This window comes from Schistocerca gregaria, chromosome 1, assembly GCF_023897955.1.
Source record: "Schistocerca gregaria isolate iqSchGreg1 chromosome 1, iqSchGreg1.2, whole genome shotgun sequence".
NCBI lineage: Eukaryota > Metazoa > Arthropoda > Insecta > Orthoptera > Acrididae > Schistocerca > Schistocerca gregaria.
Genome location: NC_064920.1, coordinates 301,789,659 through 301,812,389, shown reverse-complemented (window position 1 = coordinate 301,812,389; position 22,731 = coordinate 301,789,659). Strand labels below are relative to the sequence as shown.

General features: G+C 38.3%; 1 protein-coding gene across 3 annotated transcripts in view; it reads right to left on the bottom strand.

Moving 5' to 3' along the window:
- Window positions 1–22,731, bottom strand: part of LOC126342147 (ankyrin-1-like) — a 279,165-nt gene that overhangs the window by 122,759 nt on the left and 133,675 nt on the right. For all 3 annotated transcript variants that reach the window (XM_050001830.1, XM_050001829.1, XM_050001831.1), the window contains 2 exons: window positions 16,933–17,025; window positions 14,363–14,550 (listed from right to left, as the gene is read on the bottom strand). In XM_050001830.1, coding sequence (XP_049857787.1) covers window positions 14,363–14,550; window positions 16,933–17,025 — 281 coding nt within the window. The remainder of the gene's footprint in view (window positions 1–14,362; window positions 14,551–16,932; window positions 17,026–22,731) is intronic.

Below are 22,731 nucleotides of genomic sequence, written 5' to 3'. Positions count from 1 at the left end.
AACAAGCTTGTCCATATCTTCAGATTCCCCCCTCCCTTATACTTATTTCAGTCATTTTTCCCTCAGTTGGTAAATCAACTTTGAAAACAGTTTTAATTTGTTTTACATTTTCATATATTCTTTTCAATTTTTCTTAGCTGTGGGAGAATACGCTATGTCTGTCAATCACACACCATCATAGGGGAAAATCCAGTTTCACTGAATGAAGTGCTGAGTTTAGAAGTGATAGCACTTTTCTGTAATTAGAATACTTCATCAAATGATAATTTGAAATCATCCACTACCTCCTCTTTGGCAATTAATATAGCTTCAACACTACACTCATCAATTTTTTTGATTCCAAGCAGTTGTTTCCTGCAGGATATACACAGTTTTGTACTGGTTTCACTTTTTAGCCATCTGATAAAAATTTTCTACAGTGTTATATGGTTACAATTCAAAGTGTTTTTTTAACTGAATTTTTATGTTCTTGAAAGGTTCATAACAAGTCTTTTGTAAAAATCTATACTTTTCACAGAAACACATTGATGAGGAAGACAAATAGTTTTTCACTGACACTTGCTCCCACTCTCTTTTTAAAGAGAGTTAAATAAATTTCAGACAGGTTGAATGGATTTTTTTTTTATGAGATGACAATGACTGCCAGTAACTTCCTTGACATTATATTTTTCCACTTTCACACTGTTGTTACATCAAGGACAGATACAAAATTTGGCTAACATCATTTTCATTCTAGCTGAAATTGAAAAATTACTTAAACTTGCAGGCAGTATAAAGGAATGTTATTCAGCTGTTTGTAAAATAAGATAACAACAATATGATGCTATACACTCCTGCAAAACTGCAACATCATTGGTTCCAAAATTAAGGCAGAAAAAACCAATACAAAATCAGTTCAAAGCATTACATTAATAGATTTCATGCCCGCAAGGTATTTAATCTTGTTTTTATTACACATTACTTCTACTTTGCAAGTTTTTGCGGGAAAACGGATATTCTTAAACAAAAGGAAAAGAAAACGCAACACACTGTATATAAGTATGTGAACTTTGTTAATAGTTTCATCTATGAAGTAATGAACAATGAAGGAGTGAAATACCCATTAATTTTATTTCTCATTTGACAGAATATATTTCTACACGAAGAATTAATAAAAACGAGTTAGGTGGTTATCATTTTTCCATTCAGTGATATTGCTCATGGTGTGGGTCTCCATATTTGATTAGAAAAAAAATTGAAAACTAAAATTAAAGACCTTTTTTCGTGTCCATGTGAAGTTTCAAAATGTTTGAATTCACATATCTCTGATCTCAATGCATACTGATGCATGCACAAATAAAACTGTATCAATTATTTTGTTTATTTGAACACACTGCATTTCCTTCACCCGACAACTAAAATCTGTTAAATTCCAAAAACTTGCTGTGCTGTAAAATCTTAAGGATTGAGACATAGAAGAAATGGGTGTAACAAGAATAGCAATGGGAATTTCAGCAGCAACAACAGGAAATGTTGCTACAACTACTGCCATACCAACAAAAATCTATAGTTGCAACATCATCACCTCTCCCTCACCCATTTGCTTGTTTTGATAGGCTAAATGAGAATTGGGAGGTCTATTTGAATCATTTTGTTCTCCAATGTAAAGCAAGTCAAAAAACTGATCCTGTATGTTATAATTCACCCTTACTGTCTTTTCTGGGATAGAAACCAAACCTACGAGTAGAATTAGAGGGTTATTGACCATTTGTATTACAAAACAGACTAAATACTAACTCTTTGCCTTTAAATATGTCTGCTTGTGTCTCTGTATGTATGGATATGGATGGATGTGTGTGTGTGTGTGTGTGTGTGTGTGTGTGTGTGTGTGTGTGTGTGTGTGTATATATACGAGTATATACCTATCCTTTTTTCCCCCTAAGGTAAGTCTTTCCGCTCCCGGGATTGGAATGACTCCTTACCCTCTCCCTTAAAACCCACATCCTTTCATCTTTCCTTTTCCTTCCCTCTTTCCTGACGAAGCAGCCGCAGGGTGCGAAAGCTCGAAATTTTGTGTGTGTGTGTTATTTTATTGTGCCTGTCTACTGGCGCTTTCCCGCTTGGTAAGTCTTGGAATCTTTGTTTTTAAATACTAACTCAAATTTTTCATAGGGAAAGAAGGGTCAAAAGCATTTTTCTTCTTCTTCTTCTTCTTTTTCCCTGGCTTTCACCATTCCCAAAGCCAGCCGACTCATACCATTCTGTGTTTCAGTTGTAAACAACAAATAAAATTATTACAAAATTACATACAATTATAATAAAAATAAACAGAAAAATCATTGCACATTATTAAAAATAATGCTGCCATACTCCTATTCAGCACAAATATACATAAAACCAGAAAAAACCTTAAAAGTGCAACTTTATAATACCATTTTTCAGAATAATAGAAACAAAATGTTTACAACTTATAATTTTTACATGTAATCTGGAAAAACCATGTAGATTTCTTTAGAAAAATAGGTCATTTAAGTCTCAATCTTTGTTTGCTTCTTTGAAAAAATGTTATAATACAACTTTTTCAATTATCAACTAATTTCTGTACCTTTTCTGTGTCTTTCATTTTCTTCAAATCTTGTTCCTTGATTTCCCTAGCACTCCCTAACATTACTAGGGACACACTAACTCCCACAAATTCCTTTTTATTTATTGCTTCTTTTAAGTACATGTTTGCTTCATCCAGTGATCTGCAAAAGTCAATCTTTTCCCTTTTCTACCTCTTTCATTTTCTCCAGTGCCTGCTCACAGTGTTCAGTATTTGTTTTTATTTTTCAAACTTATTCTTCAGACCTGCTTGAAATAAGTTTTCTTTTTTCTGTTCTTCTTGTTTCCTCAATTTTTCCTCAGCCATTCTCTTATCTTCATAGGACTGTTTGCATCAGACGTGCAGTGTGTGCCAATCAAAGAATTACCTGAGTGGTAATTACGAACTGAGCCTTCTCTTCAAAAACATTCACCACAGCATATCTTACAGTCAAACGAGCTCCAAATAATCTTTCACATATATCTGTGATATCTTCATTCAAGTTGTTCCCTGACAATTAGAATCCCTCTTCTACATCCATATTATCATGCAAAAGTGCAAGTGCACGATTCACAATTTTTGCAACAGTAGGGCATTTCTTTTCTCCAGAGGTATACGTCTTTTCAAAAAACTGACTCCAGTAAATGTTTATTTAGTGTTTGTCACTAACAGAGTACAAGATGGATATTTCAGCCCTGCAGGAGATAAGATGGCCTGGACAAGGTATACACAGAGAAAGAAACTACATGATCATATATAGTGGAAACAAGCATGGTCACCATATATTTGGGACAGGATTTGCGGTTCATAATAAAATAATGACCAATGTGATGACACTAGAAAATGTCAATGAAAGAATATGCTGCATCAGAATCAAAGAAAAATATAGAAATATCTCATTAATAAATGTACATGCCCCAGCTGAGGACAAGGAGGGAGACATAAAAGACAAATTCTATGACACCTTAGACCAGATGTACTCCAGATTACTACAGTATGACAGCAAAATTGTGCTAGGAGACTTAAATGCCAAAACAGGACAAGAACAGCAATGGCATGTTCAGACTTCACACTGAATTAAATGATAATGGTATAAGGCTTATCAACTTTGCCACAGCTAGAAACGTGAAAATAGCAGGTACATCATTCCCCTATGAAGACACACATGAAGCAACATGGACCTCGCCGAATGGAATAACTAGGAACCAAATAGACCATGTTATGATAGAGAAAAAACATAAAAAGGCAATAGCAGTTGTTAGGACAATGAGGGGGCTGAGATAGGATCAGACCATCACTAAAACCACCAAGCAGGAACAACAGTGGTGAAAGAACCAAAACAGTACATGTGAGTAGGCTGAAAGAGGAGGAGGTGAATAAACAGTTTGTTAAGCTTAAAAATAGATTCGCTGAATTAGAGAAAGACAACAACAGAAAAGAAGAAGAAGATATCAACACAAAATGGAAGAAGATGACAACAGTTATGAGGGAGACAGTTCATAAACTACTAGGAGATGAAAATAATAATATCAATATAAAGTGCAAATCAGGGTCCAATGAAACATGCAGAAAAGCATTACAGACAGGAAGAAAGCCAGGCACACAATGATGAACAGCAACAGCCATGAAAACCAAAGAACATACAGGAAAGTCACAAGAGAAATGAAGAGTATAATAAAGTGAGAGGAAAGTGCATTCATATATAAACAGATAGAGAAGGCTGAGGAGGACTATAACAAGAACAATAGTAAACAGTTTTACAGGACAATGAAGAGCTATAGGAAACAGTACAGAGTTAAGTCAGTGATAATGAAGGATGAGAATGGAAAACTGATCACTATGAAATGAAGAAAATTTAGAGAACTGGAGGATATACTTCAAAGAACTGCTGAAAAGCCTGACAGATACCTAAAACAATGAAAAGAAGACAGAAAACAATCAGAACGTACAACCATTAGTCGAAGAACCAGCTCTGATGGACATAAAGGAGGCAATAAAAAGATTAAAAAATTGGAAGACCCTGTCATAGATATGATATAAGCAAAGCTCATCAAAGAAGGGGAAGAGAAGATACATGAATCATTAGCCAAACTGATAAAAGAGGTATGGAGAAAAGAAGTAATGCCGGAGGAATGAAAAACTGCTGCTGTACGTCCCATATACAAGAAAAGAGACAAAATGCTGATACAGAACTACAGAGCGAAATCTCTCCTATGTACATGCTATAAAGTGATATCAGGAATTATACTGAACAGGCTCAACCCATACGTTGAGGAAACATTAGACACAGCATAAGTGGGGTTCAAAAAGGTAAATCAACAATCGATCAAATATTCACAACAAGACAAATATTAGATAAGAACTGGGAACACAATCATGATACCTTTTGCCTATTTACAGATCTCAACAAGGCGTATGATAGCATAGTAAGAGAGGAAATGTGGAAGATAATGACAAAGTATGGGATTCCTGAAAAGCTGATAAAGCTAACTAAAATGTATGTGATGGAATCAAAGTGTAGAGTGAAAGTACAGGGGGAGTTCTCAGAAGCATTTGAAGTAAAAATAGGAGTGAGACATGGAGATATTATATCACCAACCTTGTTCAATTTGGCCCTAAACAACACTCCAAGGAGAGAAACATCTGAAAGTGCAGGAGCCACCATAGCATAAAAGACAAATGCCATGGCTTTTGCAGAAGATATTGTGCTGATAGGAAGGAACATGGAAGACCTGGAGAAAATGGGGACTGTGCTAATGGAAGAAGCTAAGAAAGTAGGTCTAAGTATAAATGAAAGTAAAACAAAGTTCATGGTAGAAGGAAGAAGAGCTCATTTAGAACCAAATCATCTAAAACTCGGAAATTTAACAATACAGAAGACAGACACATTCACATACCTCAGTGTCAACATCAACCAACAAAACCTTATAGAACAAGAGATAGAACAAGAATTTAAGCTAGGGGAAGATGTCTAGGAGCTATGCACAACATCATAAGATTGAAGTTACTATCTAGGCGGGCAAAAATAAAAATATATCAGACCATCATCAAGCCAATAGTGTGCTATGCAAATGAGACATGGACCCTGACAATGAAAACAGAGAAAAAACTCATCACTTTTGAAAATAAAGTTCTGCGAAAATTATATGGACCAGTGAAAAAAAATAAACAGTGGAGAATAAGGAGAAACAGAGATCTCAGACAATTATACACACTGCCTGATGTCACAGACTAAGATGGTACAGACTTGGGAGGAGAAGAGGGGAGAACACAGTAATAAAGGCTGTAATGGATGGAGAAGCTGGAGGAAAGAGACCACTGGGATGGCTGAGAATGAGATGGAAAGATAATATCATGGAAGACATGCAGATACTGGGTCTGGGAAATGAAGAGGCAGGTGACAGGAAAGTGTAGAAGGCTGGGCTGAGTGAGGCCAAGGACTGGTTGTGGATTGTGTGGCCAGTGTAAGTAAATAAGTAAACATGAGTTAGAACAGACTGAAAATTAAAAAAAAGGTTTTTGCATTTAGAACTGACTGGTATGCAGCCTTTAATTCTTCCACTATACAATGCAATGCTCTCATGTCAAATATATAATGTTTATTTTTCAGTATTCAATGAGTTTACCCACACGATTAGGTGCTGAGGTCCAAAATTTACAGCCAATTCTTGAGGGCAAACATGTAATACAGGCACCAGTTAACTGTGCAGTCTGATCATAGGAATCCGTGTGTATAATGTGTAAGTGCAGGCACGGCCTGCAAAGTTACCTCATTATGCATTTTCACTTTAAGTGACTCATTTTTTATTTTTGTAATATAAGTTTTGACTGTTTTAGTTTAAATCACTTCTTTTACCTTCAAGTTTACCAACATAAATTTTGTTGTTTTTCTAAATGCAATTTAATACAATTATTTGATTCAAATGATCCTACTTCAAGAAGTTGTACATTCTTCTGTATGCTAACGAGTTTGCTTGCATGGCCATTACCTTCAGCAAGTATCTAAATATTTGTTTCATACATTCAAATGCCTTTTATTGCTGCAATCTATATTTATTTATCTATACTTCCACATAAAGACAAGCTGTTGTTTAATGTTGTTATTTAAAATCTCAAAAAGTTCTTGATTGATTTACCTAAAAGTTTAAATGGTATGCTAATGAACATTTTGACAGACATCTACATCTACATCTACATGACTACTCTGCAATTCACATTTAAGTGCTTGGCAGAGGGTTCATTGAACCACAATCATACTATCTCTCTACTATTCCACTCCCGAACAGCGAGCGGGAAAAACGAACACCTAAACCTTTCTGTTCGAGCTCTGATTTCTCTTATTTTATTTTGATGATCATTCCTACCTATGTAGGTTGGGCTCAACAAAATATTTTCGCATTCGGAAGAGAAAGTTGGTGACTGAAATTTCGTAAAAAGGTCTCGCCGCGACGAAAAACGTCTATGCTGTAATGACTTCCATCCCAACTCGTGTATCATACCTGCCACACTCTCTCCCCTATAACGCGATAATACAAAATGAGCTGCCCTTTTTTGCACCCTTTCGATGTCCTCCGTCAATCCCACCTGGTAAGGATCCCACACCGCGCAGCAATATTCTAACAGAGGACGAACGAGTGTAGTGTAAGCTGTCTCTTTAGTGGACTTGTTGCATCTGCTAAGTGTCCTGCCAATGAAACGCAACCTTTGGCTCGCCTTTCCGACAATATTATCTATGTGGTCCTTCCAACTGAAGTTGTTCGTAATTTTAACACCCAGGTACTTAGTTGAATTGACAGCCTTGAGAATTGTACTATTTATCGAGTAATCAAATTCCAACGGATTTCTTTTGGAACTCATGTGGATCATCTCACACTTTTCATTATTTAGCGTCAACTGCCACCTGACACACCATACAGCAATCTTTTCTAAATCGCTTTGCAGCTGATACTGGTCTTCGGATGACCTTACTAGACGGTAAATTACAGCATCATCTGCGAACAGTCTAAGAGAACTGCTCAGATTGTCACCCAGGTCATTTATATAGATCAGGAACAGTAGAGGTCCCAGGACGCTTCCCTGGGGGAACACCTGATATCACTTCAGTTTTACTCGATGATTTGCCGTCTATTACTACGAACTGCGACCTTCCTGACAGGAAATCACGAATCCAGTCGCACAACTGAGACGATACCCCATAGCTCCACAGCTTGATTAGAAGTCGCTTGTGAGGAACGGTGTCAAAAGCTTTCCGGAAGTCTAGAAATACGGAATCAACTTGAGATCCCCTGTCGATAGCGGCCATTACTTCGTGCGAATAAAGAGCTAGCTGCGTTGCACAAGAGCGATGTTTTCTGAAGCCATGCTGATTACGTGTCAATAGATCGTTCCCTTCGAGGTGATTCACAATGTTTGAATACAGTATATGCTCCAAAACCCTACTGCAAACCGACGTCAATGATATAGGTCTGTAGTTAAATGGATTACTCCTACCACCCTTCTTGAACACTGGTGCGACCTGCGCAGTTTTCCAATCTGTAGGTACAGATCTATCGGTGAGCGAGCGGTTGTATATGAGTGCTAAGTAGGGAGTTATAGTATCAGCGTAATCTGAAAGGAACCTAATCGGTATACAATCTGGACCTGAAGACTTGCCCGTATCAAGTGATTTGAGTTGCTTCGCAACCCCTAAGGTATCTACTTCTAAGAAACTCATGCTAGCAGATGTTCGTGTTTCAAATTCTGGAATATTCCATTCGTCTTCCCTGGTGAAGGAATTTCGGAAAACTGCGTTCAATAACTCCGCTTTAGCGGCACAGTCGTCGATAACAGTACCATCGGCACTGCGCAGCGAAGGTATTGACTGCGTCTTGCCGCTTGTGTACTTTACATACGACCAGAATTTCTTCGGATTTTCTACCAAATTTCGAGATAATGTTTCGTTGTGGAACCTATTAAAGGCATCTCGCATTGAAGTATGTGCCAAATTTCGCGCGTCTGTAAATTTTAGCCCATCTTCGGGATTTCGCGTTCTTCTGAACTTCGCATGCTTTTTCCGTTGCCTCTGCAACAGCGTTCGGACCTTTTTTGTGTACCACGGGGGATCCGTTCCATCTCTTACCAATTTATGAGGTATGAATCTCTCAATTGCTGTTGCTACTATATCTTTGAATTTGAGCCACATCTCGTCTACATTCGCATAGTCAGTTCGGAAGGAATGGAAATTATCTTTTAGGAAGGCTTCTAGTGGCACTTTATCCGCTTTTTTAAATAAAATTATTTTGCGTTTGTTTCTGATGGGTTTGGAAGAAATGGTATTGAGCCTAGCTACAATGACCTTGTGATCACTAATCCCTGTATCTCTATCAGCTCTGGATTGTTTGTGGCCAAGAGGTCAAGTGTGTTTTCGCAACCATTTACAATTCGCGTGGGTTCGTGGACTAACTGCTCGAAATAATTTTCGGAGAATGCATTTAGGACAATCTTGGAAGACGTTTTCTGCCTACCACCGGTTTTGAACAAGTATTTTTGCCAACATACCGAGGGTAGGTTGAAGTCCCCACCAACTATAACCGTATGAGTGGGGTATTTATTTGTTACGAGACTCAAACTTTCTCTGAACTGTTCCGCAACTGTATCATCGGAGTCTGGGGGTCGGTAGAAGGAGCCAATTATTAACTTAATTCGGCTGTTAAGTATAACGTCCACCCACACCAATTCGCACGGAGTACCTACTTCGATTTCACTACAAGATAAACCACTACTGACAGACACAAACACTCCACCACCAATTCTGCCTAATCTATCTTTCCTGAACACCATCTGAGACTTCGTAAAAATTTCTGCAGAACTTATTTCAGGCTTTAGCCAGCTTTCTGTACCTATAACGATATCAGCTTCTGTGCTTTCTATTAGCGCTTGAAGCTCAGGGACTTTTCCAGCGCAACTACAACAATTTACAACTATAATTCCGACTGTTCCTTGATCCAAGCACGTCCTGTAATTGCCAAACACCCTTTGACATTGCAGCCCATCCCGCACTTTCCCGAGGGCTTCTAACCTAAAAAACCGCCCAGTCCACGCCACACAGCCTCCGCTACCCGTGTAGCCGCCAGCTGAGTGTAGTGAACTCCTGACCTATTCAGCGGAACCCGAAACCCCACCACCCTATGGCGCAAGTCAAGGAATCTGCAGCCAATACGGTCGCAAAACCATCTGAGCCTCTGATTCAGACCCTCCACCCGGCTCTGCACTAAAGGTCCGCAGTCGGTTCTGTCAACGATGCTGCAGATGGTGAGCTCTGCATATTTTTTAATATATGAGATGGTTCGTTCCAAATCTCAACATGTCATAAAAAATCAGAAATCTAGATATCACACATTCCAGAATCTTTGTAGCAGTCTTTATCATGTGGTAAACAAGTTTTGTCCGTAATTTCCACATCAGATGGATATTAAGCGTTGAAATTTGCATTCTGTTCAAAAGCTTTGTATGTCCACTTCTTATTTTATTGAGAATATCTATAATCAGATAACAAACATAAGTATTAAAACAATCAGTACAAACAATTCAAAAACTTCCCTCCAACAGTGCTCACTGTATGCCTTTTGCTCATGGTTGCTGGCAAAACAAAACTCAAATCATGATGGATATGCTAAGTAAGTGATTGGCAAACAAAGCACCACCCCAATTAAAAGGCATATTGGTAATTTTTCCAGTGCTTGGCCATTCTTATATGCCTCCAGATCAAGCTTTTTGTCACATTGAGAAAAGTATTCAAAGGCAGAAAGTAATTCTAAATCTGCAGGACCACATAAGATACATTTCAGAATGATCAAACTGTGATCCATCAAGATGGATTCTGTTTCCTGTTTACTTGGCTTACGCTCACTTGCTTTCATGTGTGAATTTTTTGTTTTTCCGCACTCTCTCAGTTCCATGTTTTTCCCTAACTGAACTTTTGAACTTGTTCACTTTTAGGTTGACATTCTGTGTTTGATCACAAGCACCACATATTATGATACTCCATGCTTTTCCTGTGTGGTATCAGGTATCAATACCACCATAACGGCCTATCACAGTTGGCAATGGAATTGCAAGTTTGTGTCCAACGAAGATAGCAATTGTGTGGGATCCACAGACCCAATGGAGCACCTCCAATGAGCCAAGCCTCCAGTGGCTCTGGACTACGAGTGCCCTCTGCTACAATGACAAAGGATGGCTGGCCAGCGACAACAACTCAGCTCACTCGCACTTGTGGGCACTTCACTTCAACATATATATAGTTCATATATATAGTTCATGCTTTTGTTCATTTCTTCAGAGTGTCTCAGCCTAGTTCACAGTGAAACAGTTGGACTCTGTTTCTTGAAATTTGTAATGAGTACTCATTCGTTTGGACAAATACAAGTTAAGTAAATCTTCTATTTACAGTGTTAACTTGCTCCCTAATCATTCTGAATATTTTTGTGAACACTGTCATCTCAGAACACAAGATATAACAATTGGTGACAAGAAATTGCTATTTTGTGTTAATTCATTTTCATGTTAGTGTTATATTTCGACCATCATGGGCCAGCATTTCTGGAATGCTGGAGACTGTAAATGCAGGTGTGGAGGAGTAGCTGAAGCAGTAACACCAACAGTAACAATGCAGCAGCAGCAACAGCTGCTGGGCAAATGCAGAAGCTAATCTGTTTGCTGACTACAAAGCTGGTGGCTTAAGCATAGCTGACACAGTCCCTACAGCTGGACTCATTTTTTGGTTCTGATGAGCTGCGCTGCCAAATAAGATGAATCACTGAACCTCTATAGCGAAGTACTCTGTTGTTGTGCAGTAGTAGTAGTAGTAGTAGTAGTAGTAGTAGTTATTTGTATGTGGTGTTGCAAAAATTGCTGTCTCTTAAAGACCCCAAAATAGTAGAATTTGCAAATGCATGTGGTTGCTGCTCACTGACACAATACAATCAACATTTTAAGCATGCCAGGCAGTCGTATGTGGCATGGATAGCAGACTTTCAGGGGTTACCATGTATATGACATTTTGAGTGTAAGCAATGCAGCACACCCTATGCAAGTGTAAGCAAAGTAGCATGTCCTATGTAGACACTTTAATATGTCATTTAGGGGTGTGACTAGCACCAAACTGGGCATTACAGACTGAGGTGTAAGCACATTTGGACTTGATGTTAGATGATGTAGCACAAACTGCAGAATCAAATGTGTTGATTTTTGCAGTGCAAAATGTGTTTTCAGAGATATGGTAGGTGGCCAAAATTGATGAGTCACAACAGGCTTTGGTGACTACATTGTCGAGTCAGTGTGGCGAGCTTACGGAAAGGGGCACGGCATTCTTCCCTGGATTGCTGGTTATTACACAAGAGGAGGCAATGCCTCTGTTACTTTGCAACTTGTCACTATGCCAGAACATTTAGTGTTGTGTACTTAAAATGACAGCAGGCAGCATCATGAGATTATGTTTCAGTGTGAGCACATGAGTAGCTTTTCTGGTGTGACCTTGCATATTTGGAAGCTTAGTTGCTTGCTAGCTCTAGCCAAAATTCTTGTTTACTCGCCTTATGCTCACTTTCTTTTGTGTGTGAATGCTTTCTATTGCCATACTCTCTTACTGTTGTGTTTGTCACTGATAATGATTTCAGATTCTCTGCTCATTGGTTAGATTGACACTCAGTGTTTGTTCATGGTTCATGGGTACCATGGTACAACACAATCATTCTGAGCATTTTTTGTGTACACTGTCACTGCACTACATGAGATATAACATAAGTAATGAAACACTTAAGATTAACCATAATGGCATGGCAACATTGAATATATAGAATATTTTTTTTGCAGCCTAAACAATAGTCAGAACGATGGGTTTCCAAATATTTATAAAAAATGAAAAGAAGTGACTGTGCAAAAAAGTATTAGATTTAATGAAGCCTGGCCTTATAAGGGAGTAGATGGCAGCCTTAAGGTAATTTATTAATTTCTGAAAATATAGTTTAAGCTTTGAAGTGAGTCTTCTCTTAAATGAGTGTTTTGATAAAAATAAGATGACTGTTGTTTCTTGATAATGAACTCTATGCTTGCAGTTAACAAAAACTAACAACACTCAGGGGTATCTATCTTATTGCTTCAAGCACAAAAGCAGAAAATGTTCTTTTCTGTGATATTTAAAGGGAACTCTGCTTCATGTGATGTTAACTATGAGTAGCAAAAAAATTACAAAATGGCAAGCTTGGCCATTCACTTGTGAGTGAACACACTAATATACAAGAATGTGATCCAAACAGTAGTAATGTAGTGACTCTTCATTGTTAGCATGACATTTGAAATTGTTGATACAATGATGAAAATTTTCTGATGTTCATCTATTGGAAGAGTGGTGGTGTGTTCTATACTGAGATATGAAGTCATCATAATTCCAATCTCAAAGAAATCAGGTGTTGACAGGTGTGAAAATTACTGCACTATCAGTTTAATAAGTCACAGCTGCAAAATACTAACACAAATTCTTTACAGACAAAAGGAAAAACTGGTAGGAGCTGCCTCGGTGAAGATCAGTTTGTATTCCGTAGAATTGTTGGAACACGTGAGGCAATACTGGACCCTATGACTTATTTTAGAAGCTACATTAAGGAAAGGAAAACCTACATTTCTAGCATTTGTAGACATAGAGAAAGCTTTTGATAATGTTGACTGGAATACTCTCAAATTCTGTAAGTGGCAGGGGTCAAATACAGGGAGCGAAAGGCTATTTATAATTTGTACAGAAACCAAATGGCAATTATAAGAGTCAACAGGCACGAAAGGGAAGCAGTGGGTTGTAGCCTATCCCCGATGTCATTCAATCTGTATATTAAGCAAGCAGTAATGGAAACAAAAGAAAAATTTGGAGTAGGAATTAAAATCCATGGAGATGAATAAAAACTTTGTGGTTTGCCAATGACAATTTTGTCAGAGACAACAAAGGATCTGAAAGAGCAGTTGAACAGAATGGATTGTCTCTTGAAAGGAGGATATAAGATGAACATCAACAACAGCAAATTGAGGATAATAGAATGTATTCAAATTAAATCAGATGATTCTGAGGGAATTAGATTAGGCACCGAGTCTCTGAAAAATGAGTTTTGCTGTTTGGGGAGCAAAATAACTGATGATGGTCGAAGTAGAGAGGATATAAAATGTAGACTGCCAATGGCAAGGAAAGCGTTTCTGAAGAAGAAAAATTTGTTAAGATCGAGTATAGATTTAAGTGTCAGGAAGTCTTTTCTGAAAGTATTTGTATGGAGTGTAGCCATGTATGGAAGTGAAACATGGAGAAGAAATAGTTTAGACAAGAAGAGAACAGAAGCTTTCAAAAGGTGGTGCTACAGAAGAATGCTGAAGATGAGGTGGGTAGATCATGTAACTAATGAGGAAGTACTGAATAGAATTGGGAAGAAGGGGAAAGTATGGCACAACTTGGCTAGAAGAAGGGATGAGTTGGTAGGACATGTTCTGAGGCATCAAGAGATCACGAATTTAGTACTGAAGGGCAGCATGGAGGAGGGTAAAAATCATAGACGGAGACCAAGAGAAGAATACACTAAGCAGATTCAGAAGGATGTAGGTTGTAGCAGTTACTTGGAGATGAAGAAGCTTGCGCAGGATAGAGTAACATGGAGAGCTGCATCAAACCAGTCTCTGGACTGTGAATTACATAATGTCAATGCCCATGGATTTTAAAGAATTGACCTTTCACAAAATACTAATTTTATTGTAGAACCTTCACAGAATGACAAGACTTTAGCTCACCATATTTAAGAAGCAGTTTCAGCACAGGCAATGCTTCCGCTAGCTCAGACTTGTGGTAGAGTAGGTATGAGACAGCACCCGTCGCTCTGTACTCTAGTCCTAGCGTCTCACTTTCGCATTCAATGCACTTCTTGAGCATATATGAATTGTCTTTCATCCATTCCAACAGTAGTTCAATCGATTTCACTCTGCAACACATGACAATGTCCATTCCTGTTCAAGAACTGCATTGTACTCAATACTCAAATGTTATACATAAAAAACAAAAACAACTGATGGTGGTGGGCCAATTAATTGACTTCTGCATTTCATAATTATCATGTTCAACTGTTAGCCTAATATTAATTCCATCATTTAGAACACAATCTTCTACAGATCAAAACCTACTGGCTGACAAATTTCTAGAAAATTCACAATGGATGACTGAAATACGGTATCAAAGTGTTATTCAGTCTAATTAGATAGTGGTCACTTTTCTCTTTCTGTTACATAATTTGCTCAATTAATTTCCCAATGACAAATGATACTAGTGTCTCAGACAGTCAGCAATGATAAATTTGTGAAGAAAATTACACACATAAAAAATTTATTTCTGTGTGTTTGGATGAAATATCACTTACAAAAGATTAAAAAATGCTACACAACTGGTATTTTGTCACTGTGCATCTTAGACAAAAGCCACGAAGTGTGCAACGAACTGAGATTTTGGTTTGGGTGGTGAGTTGGCACTCATTCTTTAGATGTGCAATTTCAACACTGTGTTGGTGTAATGGATCAGCAACTCTATGTATTACTTATTTAATTTTCTGTCACAGTTGCATAAATCTTTAAATGCCCAACTTTGAACATATGTGTTGATTTTGAAACCATTTCCTGCATCTCTAATATTTGAATGTAACATAATTCAAGTGAAACATTCAAAAGACTTGTTCATACACCAGACCAACATCACAAATTATGTAGTTCTCATATTAACATAAAAGCTGAAACAATGTATTTACATCCCACTGGCAAAGCTGACAGGACATACCTAAAATCTGCTTAGGTTAAATGTCACGCTGTGTGAGTATATACAAATGTGTATCTGTCATTAACATATATAACTGCTGTCATAGTTGACTCAAGTGAGAACAACATTCTATACTTGTCAATAATTTAAAGTAACATTACTACCATAGTGGCATATGTATGTATTCAATGTTCTTTTTATAAGAAACAGACAAAATTAAACATAAAAATGAATCTCAATGCAAGACTGTACACAATGTGAAATGGCTGCTTTGTTGCAGCTTTAGGAGCGTTAAGTATTTGAAATGGCCTCTTTTAACAAAAATTGACAACACACTATTCTTCAAAATTAAACTGAATCTCCAGCACAATTTCAGCAGTTACAGTGAAACTGTGTTTAATTCCACAATAAAAAGGGTTCTGTGGACCTTTTATGTCATCAGAAATACTGTTATTATGACAAAATCAGTTTCTTCATCAGTTTCATTATACTGGACAGTATCTAAAACCAGACAACTCATCAACATATGTCTTAATGTAACATTACTGTTTGAGATGTATTAGGGAATAAACAATACACTTATATGCATGATAGTGTATAATAATATATAACTCTTATTGCCACAATATAGTATTTTTTACTATTATAAGTACTCATCAGAGAATGAAAAACATATACCAATGTAAAAAGTCACAGATCACTTTTCAACATATTAAAGGACATTTTGAACATCACACAAGTCACTGTCATTAGGTCAGCAACTCTTCAGATCCAGACAAAAAGCTCGCTGAACTGAAATAGCAGTGGTAAGGTTGCAGTAGTGTCTGGTCAATCCATATTACTCCCTTAGCCATCTAATCATATTGTATGGGTACCGTGTGTATCACTACAACTCTGAGATAAAGAATCTAAAAAACCAATGGTAACATTTAAGTTCATTCCCATCGAAAAACTGAAAACCCAACATTCATTATGCAAGGTGATGCTCAGTCACCTTTTGGGAATGACGAGGTGTGATGCTAAAAGGCTATACTCATGAAGAACAAAATCACCAGAGATGAAGAAACATTGCACTTACAGAATAATGATAAGGTAAGTTTTGAGTCTGAACATTCCTGAATAGTCAAAATGTAGATTTCGCCAACACAGGTCTACTCCAGGTGATCTATCCTTGGGAAACCTGTGTCATACTGCAGGGCGAATATAAAGAGCATGAAAAACTGCCAATGTTTCATGGCCACAGCTTCATTGTTTCAATGTGATAATTAAAACCTTAAGACAACCACTGGTATTTGGACTAAAGTAACCTGACAGGCTACAGTCCAACTGCACTTACAGTTGCCATTTGAAGCTTAAATGACTTATTCATATCACTATTGCTGATATAGAGCTTATCATGTGACTGTTCTGTTGATTCCACTGTGAGTAGTATTTGATCTGGCATTTAAGTTGCTCAGACAGCAAGTAATCTTATTCCTTAGTGCTAAAATACAAATATTTAACAATGTAAAATAAAGGCTAGTTATATCAATGTAGAATCACAAATTTGATAAAAACTTACTGCATGCTATCAACTGCCAACATTATCGGACTAATACTTGAGCATGCTGCCACTATTTTCAAATCTGTCACAGGTATAAGGCATTCAACAAGTCTGCAAAAGAAAGCATTAATAAATGTAAACAAATGCTCATTCTGGAGTTATTTCTAATGTCTCTCATTCATCCAGCTGCATAAAACAAGTTTATAAATGAACAAAAAAGATATTCAGAAAAATTTTCACACCATAAATAATTTTAAATATACACAGAAAATACATAAAAAGATAAAAATACAATGAAAGAGCCAATGAACTAATGGTTGTGAGCATAAAAGCTGTGGGGTGAGATTATAACGGCAGTTTTCCTCCGCAGAGCATGCGGCTGGTGATTGCTAGGGGGCCGTGGGGTGAGATTAGAACGGCAGTTTCCCTCCACAGAGCATGTGGCTGGTTGTTGCTAGGGGGCCATGGCGAGTGGCTAGCATTATGCAGCCTTGGAAAACCCTGAGTCGACACTAGGCAGGGGTGGATAGGGTCGTGTTTGCATGCTTGGAGAAATTTATATGCCAGAGAAAAGTTGATAAAAACAAAACTAATAGTGACACGGAGTTGTGAGTTGGCACTCATGAACAGGAAAATATGTACAGCTAAATCATCTAGATGCACCACAAAAATATATAACAGTTTAAAAATTATTGTCACCTAAAAAAATTGTGGAGGGAGGAGGGGGGCAGATACATAAAATTGGACCTTAAATTGTTATTGCCCAGAAATTTTCCATATTTTTGAATGTATCATATGTGTTTTTGCGTTTAGTTTTAGAATATTCATAATTTTATCAAACACTGATTTGAGTTAGACAGCTATTTCGAGGGTGCACAGGGTGGCCATCTTTGTGGACAGTTGAGTTTGAGCAAGGCTAAGAGCCAGATGTGCTACCCATTTGGTGGTAGTAGTGGGTTGGTAGCCACATTCGAGACAAGTATGTACATAGTGACATTCAAAAACAATAAAGTTGAGCGCAATGAGTGGTTTAGGACAGCAGACAAGAGTGCATTTTGTGAACTGTGAACAGGCTGTTGAGTGCAGTGATTACAACATATGAATTATATAGTGAAGTGTTGAGGCATCAGTTATTAATGGGCCCCCCGCCCCTCAGACTGATTTTTAAGTGTTTAGTGAATATACTGAAGAAAAATAAACTGTGTGTTCAAATTATATATACATGAGTGACTCAATATTTTAAACTTCAACGCAATACCTGCCTGCACTGTTTTATTATATTTTACTTCAGCTTAAAAATTGAGTTTACAACAGGTGTGAGCTGGCACTGTAAGATGAAAAACATAGCCAAACATCGAGACCAGCCACATCTCTGGGGCACTCAATTAAGCTGAGTGTAACAAATACATAAATTTTCATGCCATAGCATGTGGGGGCTCAAGCCAAACTATTCAAACTTCAATGCCCAGTACCACCGAAGTATGGGGTTTCTTGTCCAAGATTGTCTTAACTGGATGGGCTCATAGGCAGTGCAGGATTGTGTTTGAAAGTGAAGAAGACTGGGAGAAATGTGTTGCCAATTGCCACACAGTACACTGAATCCGACGTTGACCATCAAAGCAGAAGTTGAAGCACCGCTGGCTGCCAAACATCAATGCACCGACTTTTCCACCACACTCCAGAGCTGGGAGACACTTCTGCCACTAACTTTCAAGCCATTCCACGCCACACCACACCTCACCGCATGGCAGCCTACAGAATCGGGCAGTAGTTGTCATGCAGCAGCAGTCTCAACAAAGGTAAGTGTTGGCAGCAGGCACATTACTTTCTCAGTTCTCTATCTCACAGCCAGTTCAGTTATGGAGTCCGAATTTAGCAAGATGATGATTCAGAAGTCAGCTAGTGATATTGAGTTTGCAGGGAGAGGGAGTGAGCTTCAGAACCCACACAGACAGGGGGAAGAAGCAGAAGCTAATGTAGTAGCAGGCAAAAATCAGAGAATGAAATGATCAATTGGGGGATTTATCAGAAAAATTGGAGGAGGTAGAAAGAAATTTGGATGCTAAGATCGATGCAGTTGCTGTTGAATTAAGGGGTAGAATTTATTCAGGCAAGCAGTTGTGTGACACAAGAATGAGACAAGGCTAGCTCGGATTGGTGTGGATCGGAAGATTGTGGCAAGTTGTGATAAAACCAGAGCTTTATTATTAGGTCAACTGGCAGAGACAGCTGGCAATATAAGAAAGGAAATTAAAAATGTGGCCGCTGTTACTGTAAGGAGTAATGCAGAAAATGACAATATTAACAGTAGATTAAGTATTGTAGAATTATGTGGGGCTAATGGAAGTATGTGGTGGCCTATGCTACAAGTACCCAGTGGCAAGACTTTTTCAGGTGAAAGCAAGTACCATGCTGTAGGTTTTCTGGCAGCATGCAAGGATTATTTCATTGGTGGTATGACTGACAACAGAAAAATTAAACTGGTAAAAAGATTGTTGGAGAGTTCTGCTCAGACATGGGCAAACCAGTGTAGTGAACAATTTAAATCATACAGTATATTTGAACAGATGTTTCTAAATAGGCATTGCAGCCAAGCAAAACAATTCAGATTACAGAATGATTTTTTGAATGGGCCAGTTTACAGAGAGGGTAGGCAAACTATGAGAGAATTTTGTCAGGAGGAATTATGAAAGTTGGTGCATTTGGATAGGCCACTGGAAATTTTAACTGAGATTTCTACTCTACGGAGAAGGTTACCCAAAAATGTACAGTGGGAACTGGTGAATTATCCAACAGAATCTACAGAAAATTTCTTTGATGTTATTGAGAGGATGGACCATGCAAAGTGCTACAAGCCAAACTCTGGGGTAATAATTCAGGGAATAATCAGTGGAATAATGGAGAGAGAAGAAATAATGAGAGTTGGGGTAATAACAACCATGATTCAAGCAGGTAAGGAAAACAGAATGCTAATTGGAGAGAAAACAGAGATAGAATTCAAAATGAAACTTGTAGGTATAACACAGAGATTTAATGATGATGTCAGGTACCAGAGAGGTGCATGGGGAAATGGAAACAGGAGTGATCAAGGGCCAACACTACATTTTGGTGTAGTGAGACTCATATTCATACTACTGAAGTTATTTGGTATGCTAGATACAAATGTATCATTTTGTATACAGCCCTTGTTATGTATTACACCATGATCTTTGACAGATTCCATTTGCACAGTGGTATTATTTCCAAATGTCTAGTGACAAAACTGATGATAATAATATTTTAGGAACCACAGGAATATACATCAGTGGCAATGAAATTTTCAGTCAGGCCTGGAGGTGCGCTCCGATAGCCACAAAAAGCAAGTAATCTAAGACTGAGTCCTGGTCTGGCACAAATTTTAAATTGTCACTGCTCATTCTGAACATATTTATACTGAAATGGCTGCAGAATGTGAACTACATATTCATGAAGCAAATCTCGTTAACAGATTAAATATTTTCTTCATCTACATCTACATCTACAGCCATACTCCGCAAGCCACCTGTCGGTGTGTGGCGGAGGGTACCCTGAGTACCTCTATCGGTTCTCCCTTCTATTCCAGTCTCGTATTGTACGTGGAAAGAAGGATTGTCGGTATGCTTCTGTGTGGGCTCTAATCTCTCTGATTTTATCCTCTTGGTCTCTTCGCGAGATATACGTAGGAGGGAGCAATATACTGCTTAACTCTTCGGTGAAGGTATGTTCTCGAAACTTTAACAAAAGCCCGTACCGAGCTACTGAGCATCTCTCCTGCAGAATCTTCCACTGGAGTTTATCTATCATCTCCGTAACGCTTTCGTGATTCCTAAATGATCCTGTAACGAAGCGCGCTACTCTCCGTTGGATCTTCTCTATCTCTTCTATCAACCCTATCTGGTGCGGATCCCACACTGCTGAGCAGTATTCAAGCAGTGGGCGAACAAGCGTATTGTAACCTACTTCCTTTGTTGTTGGATTGCATTTCCTTAGGATTCTTCCAATGAATCTCAGTCTGGTATCTGCTTTACCGACGATCAACTTTATATGATCATTCCATTTTAAATCACTCCTAATGCATACTCCCAGATAATTTATGGAATTAACTGCTTCCAGTTGCTGACCTGCTATTTTGTAGCTAAATGATAAGGGACCTATCTTTCTATGTATTCGCATCACATTACACTTGTCTACATTGAGATTCAATTGCCATTCCGTGCACCATGCGTCAATTCGCTGCAGATCCTCCTGCATTTCAGTACAATTAACCATTGTTGTAACCTCTCGATACACCACAGCATCATCTGCAAAAAGCCTCAGTGAACTTCCGATGTCATCCACCAGGTCATTTATGTATATTGTGAATAGCAACAGTCCTATGACACTCCCCTGCGGCACACCTGAAATCACTCTTACTTCGGAAGACTTCTCTCCATTGAGAATGACATGCTGCGTTCTGTTATCTAGGAACTCCTCAATACAATCACATAATTGGTCTGATAGTCCATATGCTCTTACTTTGTTCATTAAACGACTGTGGAGAACTGTGTCAAATGCCTTGCGGAAGTCAAGAAACACGGCATCTACCTGTGAACCCGTGTCTAAGGCCCTCTGAGTCTCGTGGACGAATAGCGCGAGCTGGGTTTCACACGACCGTCTTTTTCGAAACCCATGCTGCTTCCTACAGAGTAGATTTCTAGTCTCCAGAAAAGACATTATACTCAAACATAATACGTGTTCCAAAATTCTACAACTGATCGACGTTAGAGATATAGGTCTATAGTTCTGCACATCTGTTCGACGACCCTTCTTGAAAACGGGGATGACCTGTGCCCTTTTCCAATCCTTTGGAATGCTTTGCTCTTCTAGAGACCTACGGTACACCGCTGCAAGAAGGGGGGCAAGTTCCTTTGCGTACTCTGTGTAAAATCGAACTGGTATCCCATCAGGACCAGCGGTCTTTCCTCTTTTGAGCGATTTTAATTGTTTCTCTATCCCTCTGTCGTCTATTTCGATATCAACCATTTTGTCAACTGTGCGACAATCTAGAGAAGGAACTACAGTGCAGTCTTCCTCTGTGAAACAGCTTTGGAAGAAGACATTTAGTATTTTGGCCTTTAGTCTATCATCCTCTGTTTCAGTACCATTTTGGTCACAGAGTGTCTGGACATTTTGTTTTGATCCACCTACCGCTTTGACATAGGACCAAAATTTCTTAGGATTTTCTGCCAAGTCAGTACATAGAACTTTACTTTAGAAACCATTGACAGCCTCTTGCATAGCCCTCCTCACACTACATTTCGCTTCGCGTAATTTTTGTTTGTCTGCAAGGCTTTGGCTATGTTTATGTTTGCTGTGAAGTTCCCTTTGCTTCCGCAGCAGTTTTCTAACTCGGTTGTTGTACCACGGTGGCTCTTTCCCATCGCTTACGATCTTGCTTGGCACATACTCATCTAACGCATACTGTACGATGGTTTTGAACTTTGTCCACTGATCCTCAACACTATCTGTACTTGAGACAAAACTTTTGTGTTGAGCCGTCAGGTACTCTGTAATCTGCTTTTTGTCACTTTTGCTAAACAGAAAAATCTTCCTACCTTTTTTAATATTTCTATTTATGGCTGAAATCATCGATGCAGTAACCACTTTATGATCACTGATTCCCTGTTCTGCATTAACTGATTCAAATAGTTCGGGTCTGTTTGTCACCAGAAGGTCTAATATGTTATCGCCACGAGTCGGTTCTCTGTTTAACTGCTCAAGGTAGTTTTCAGATAAAGCACTTAAAAATATTTCACTGGA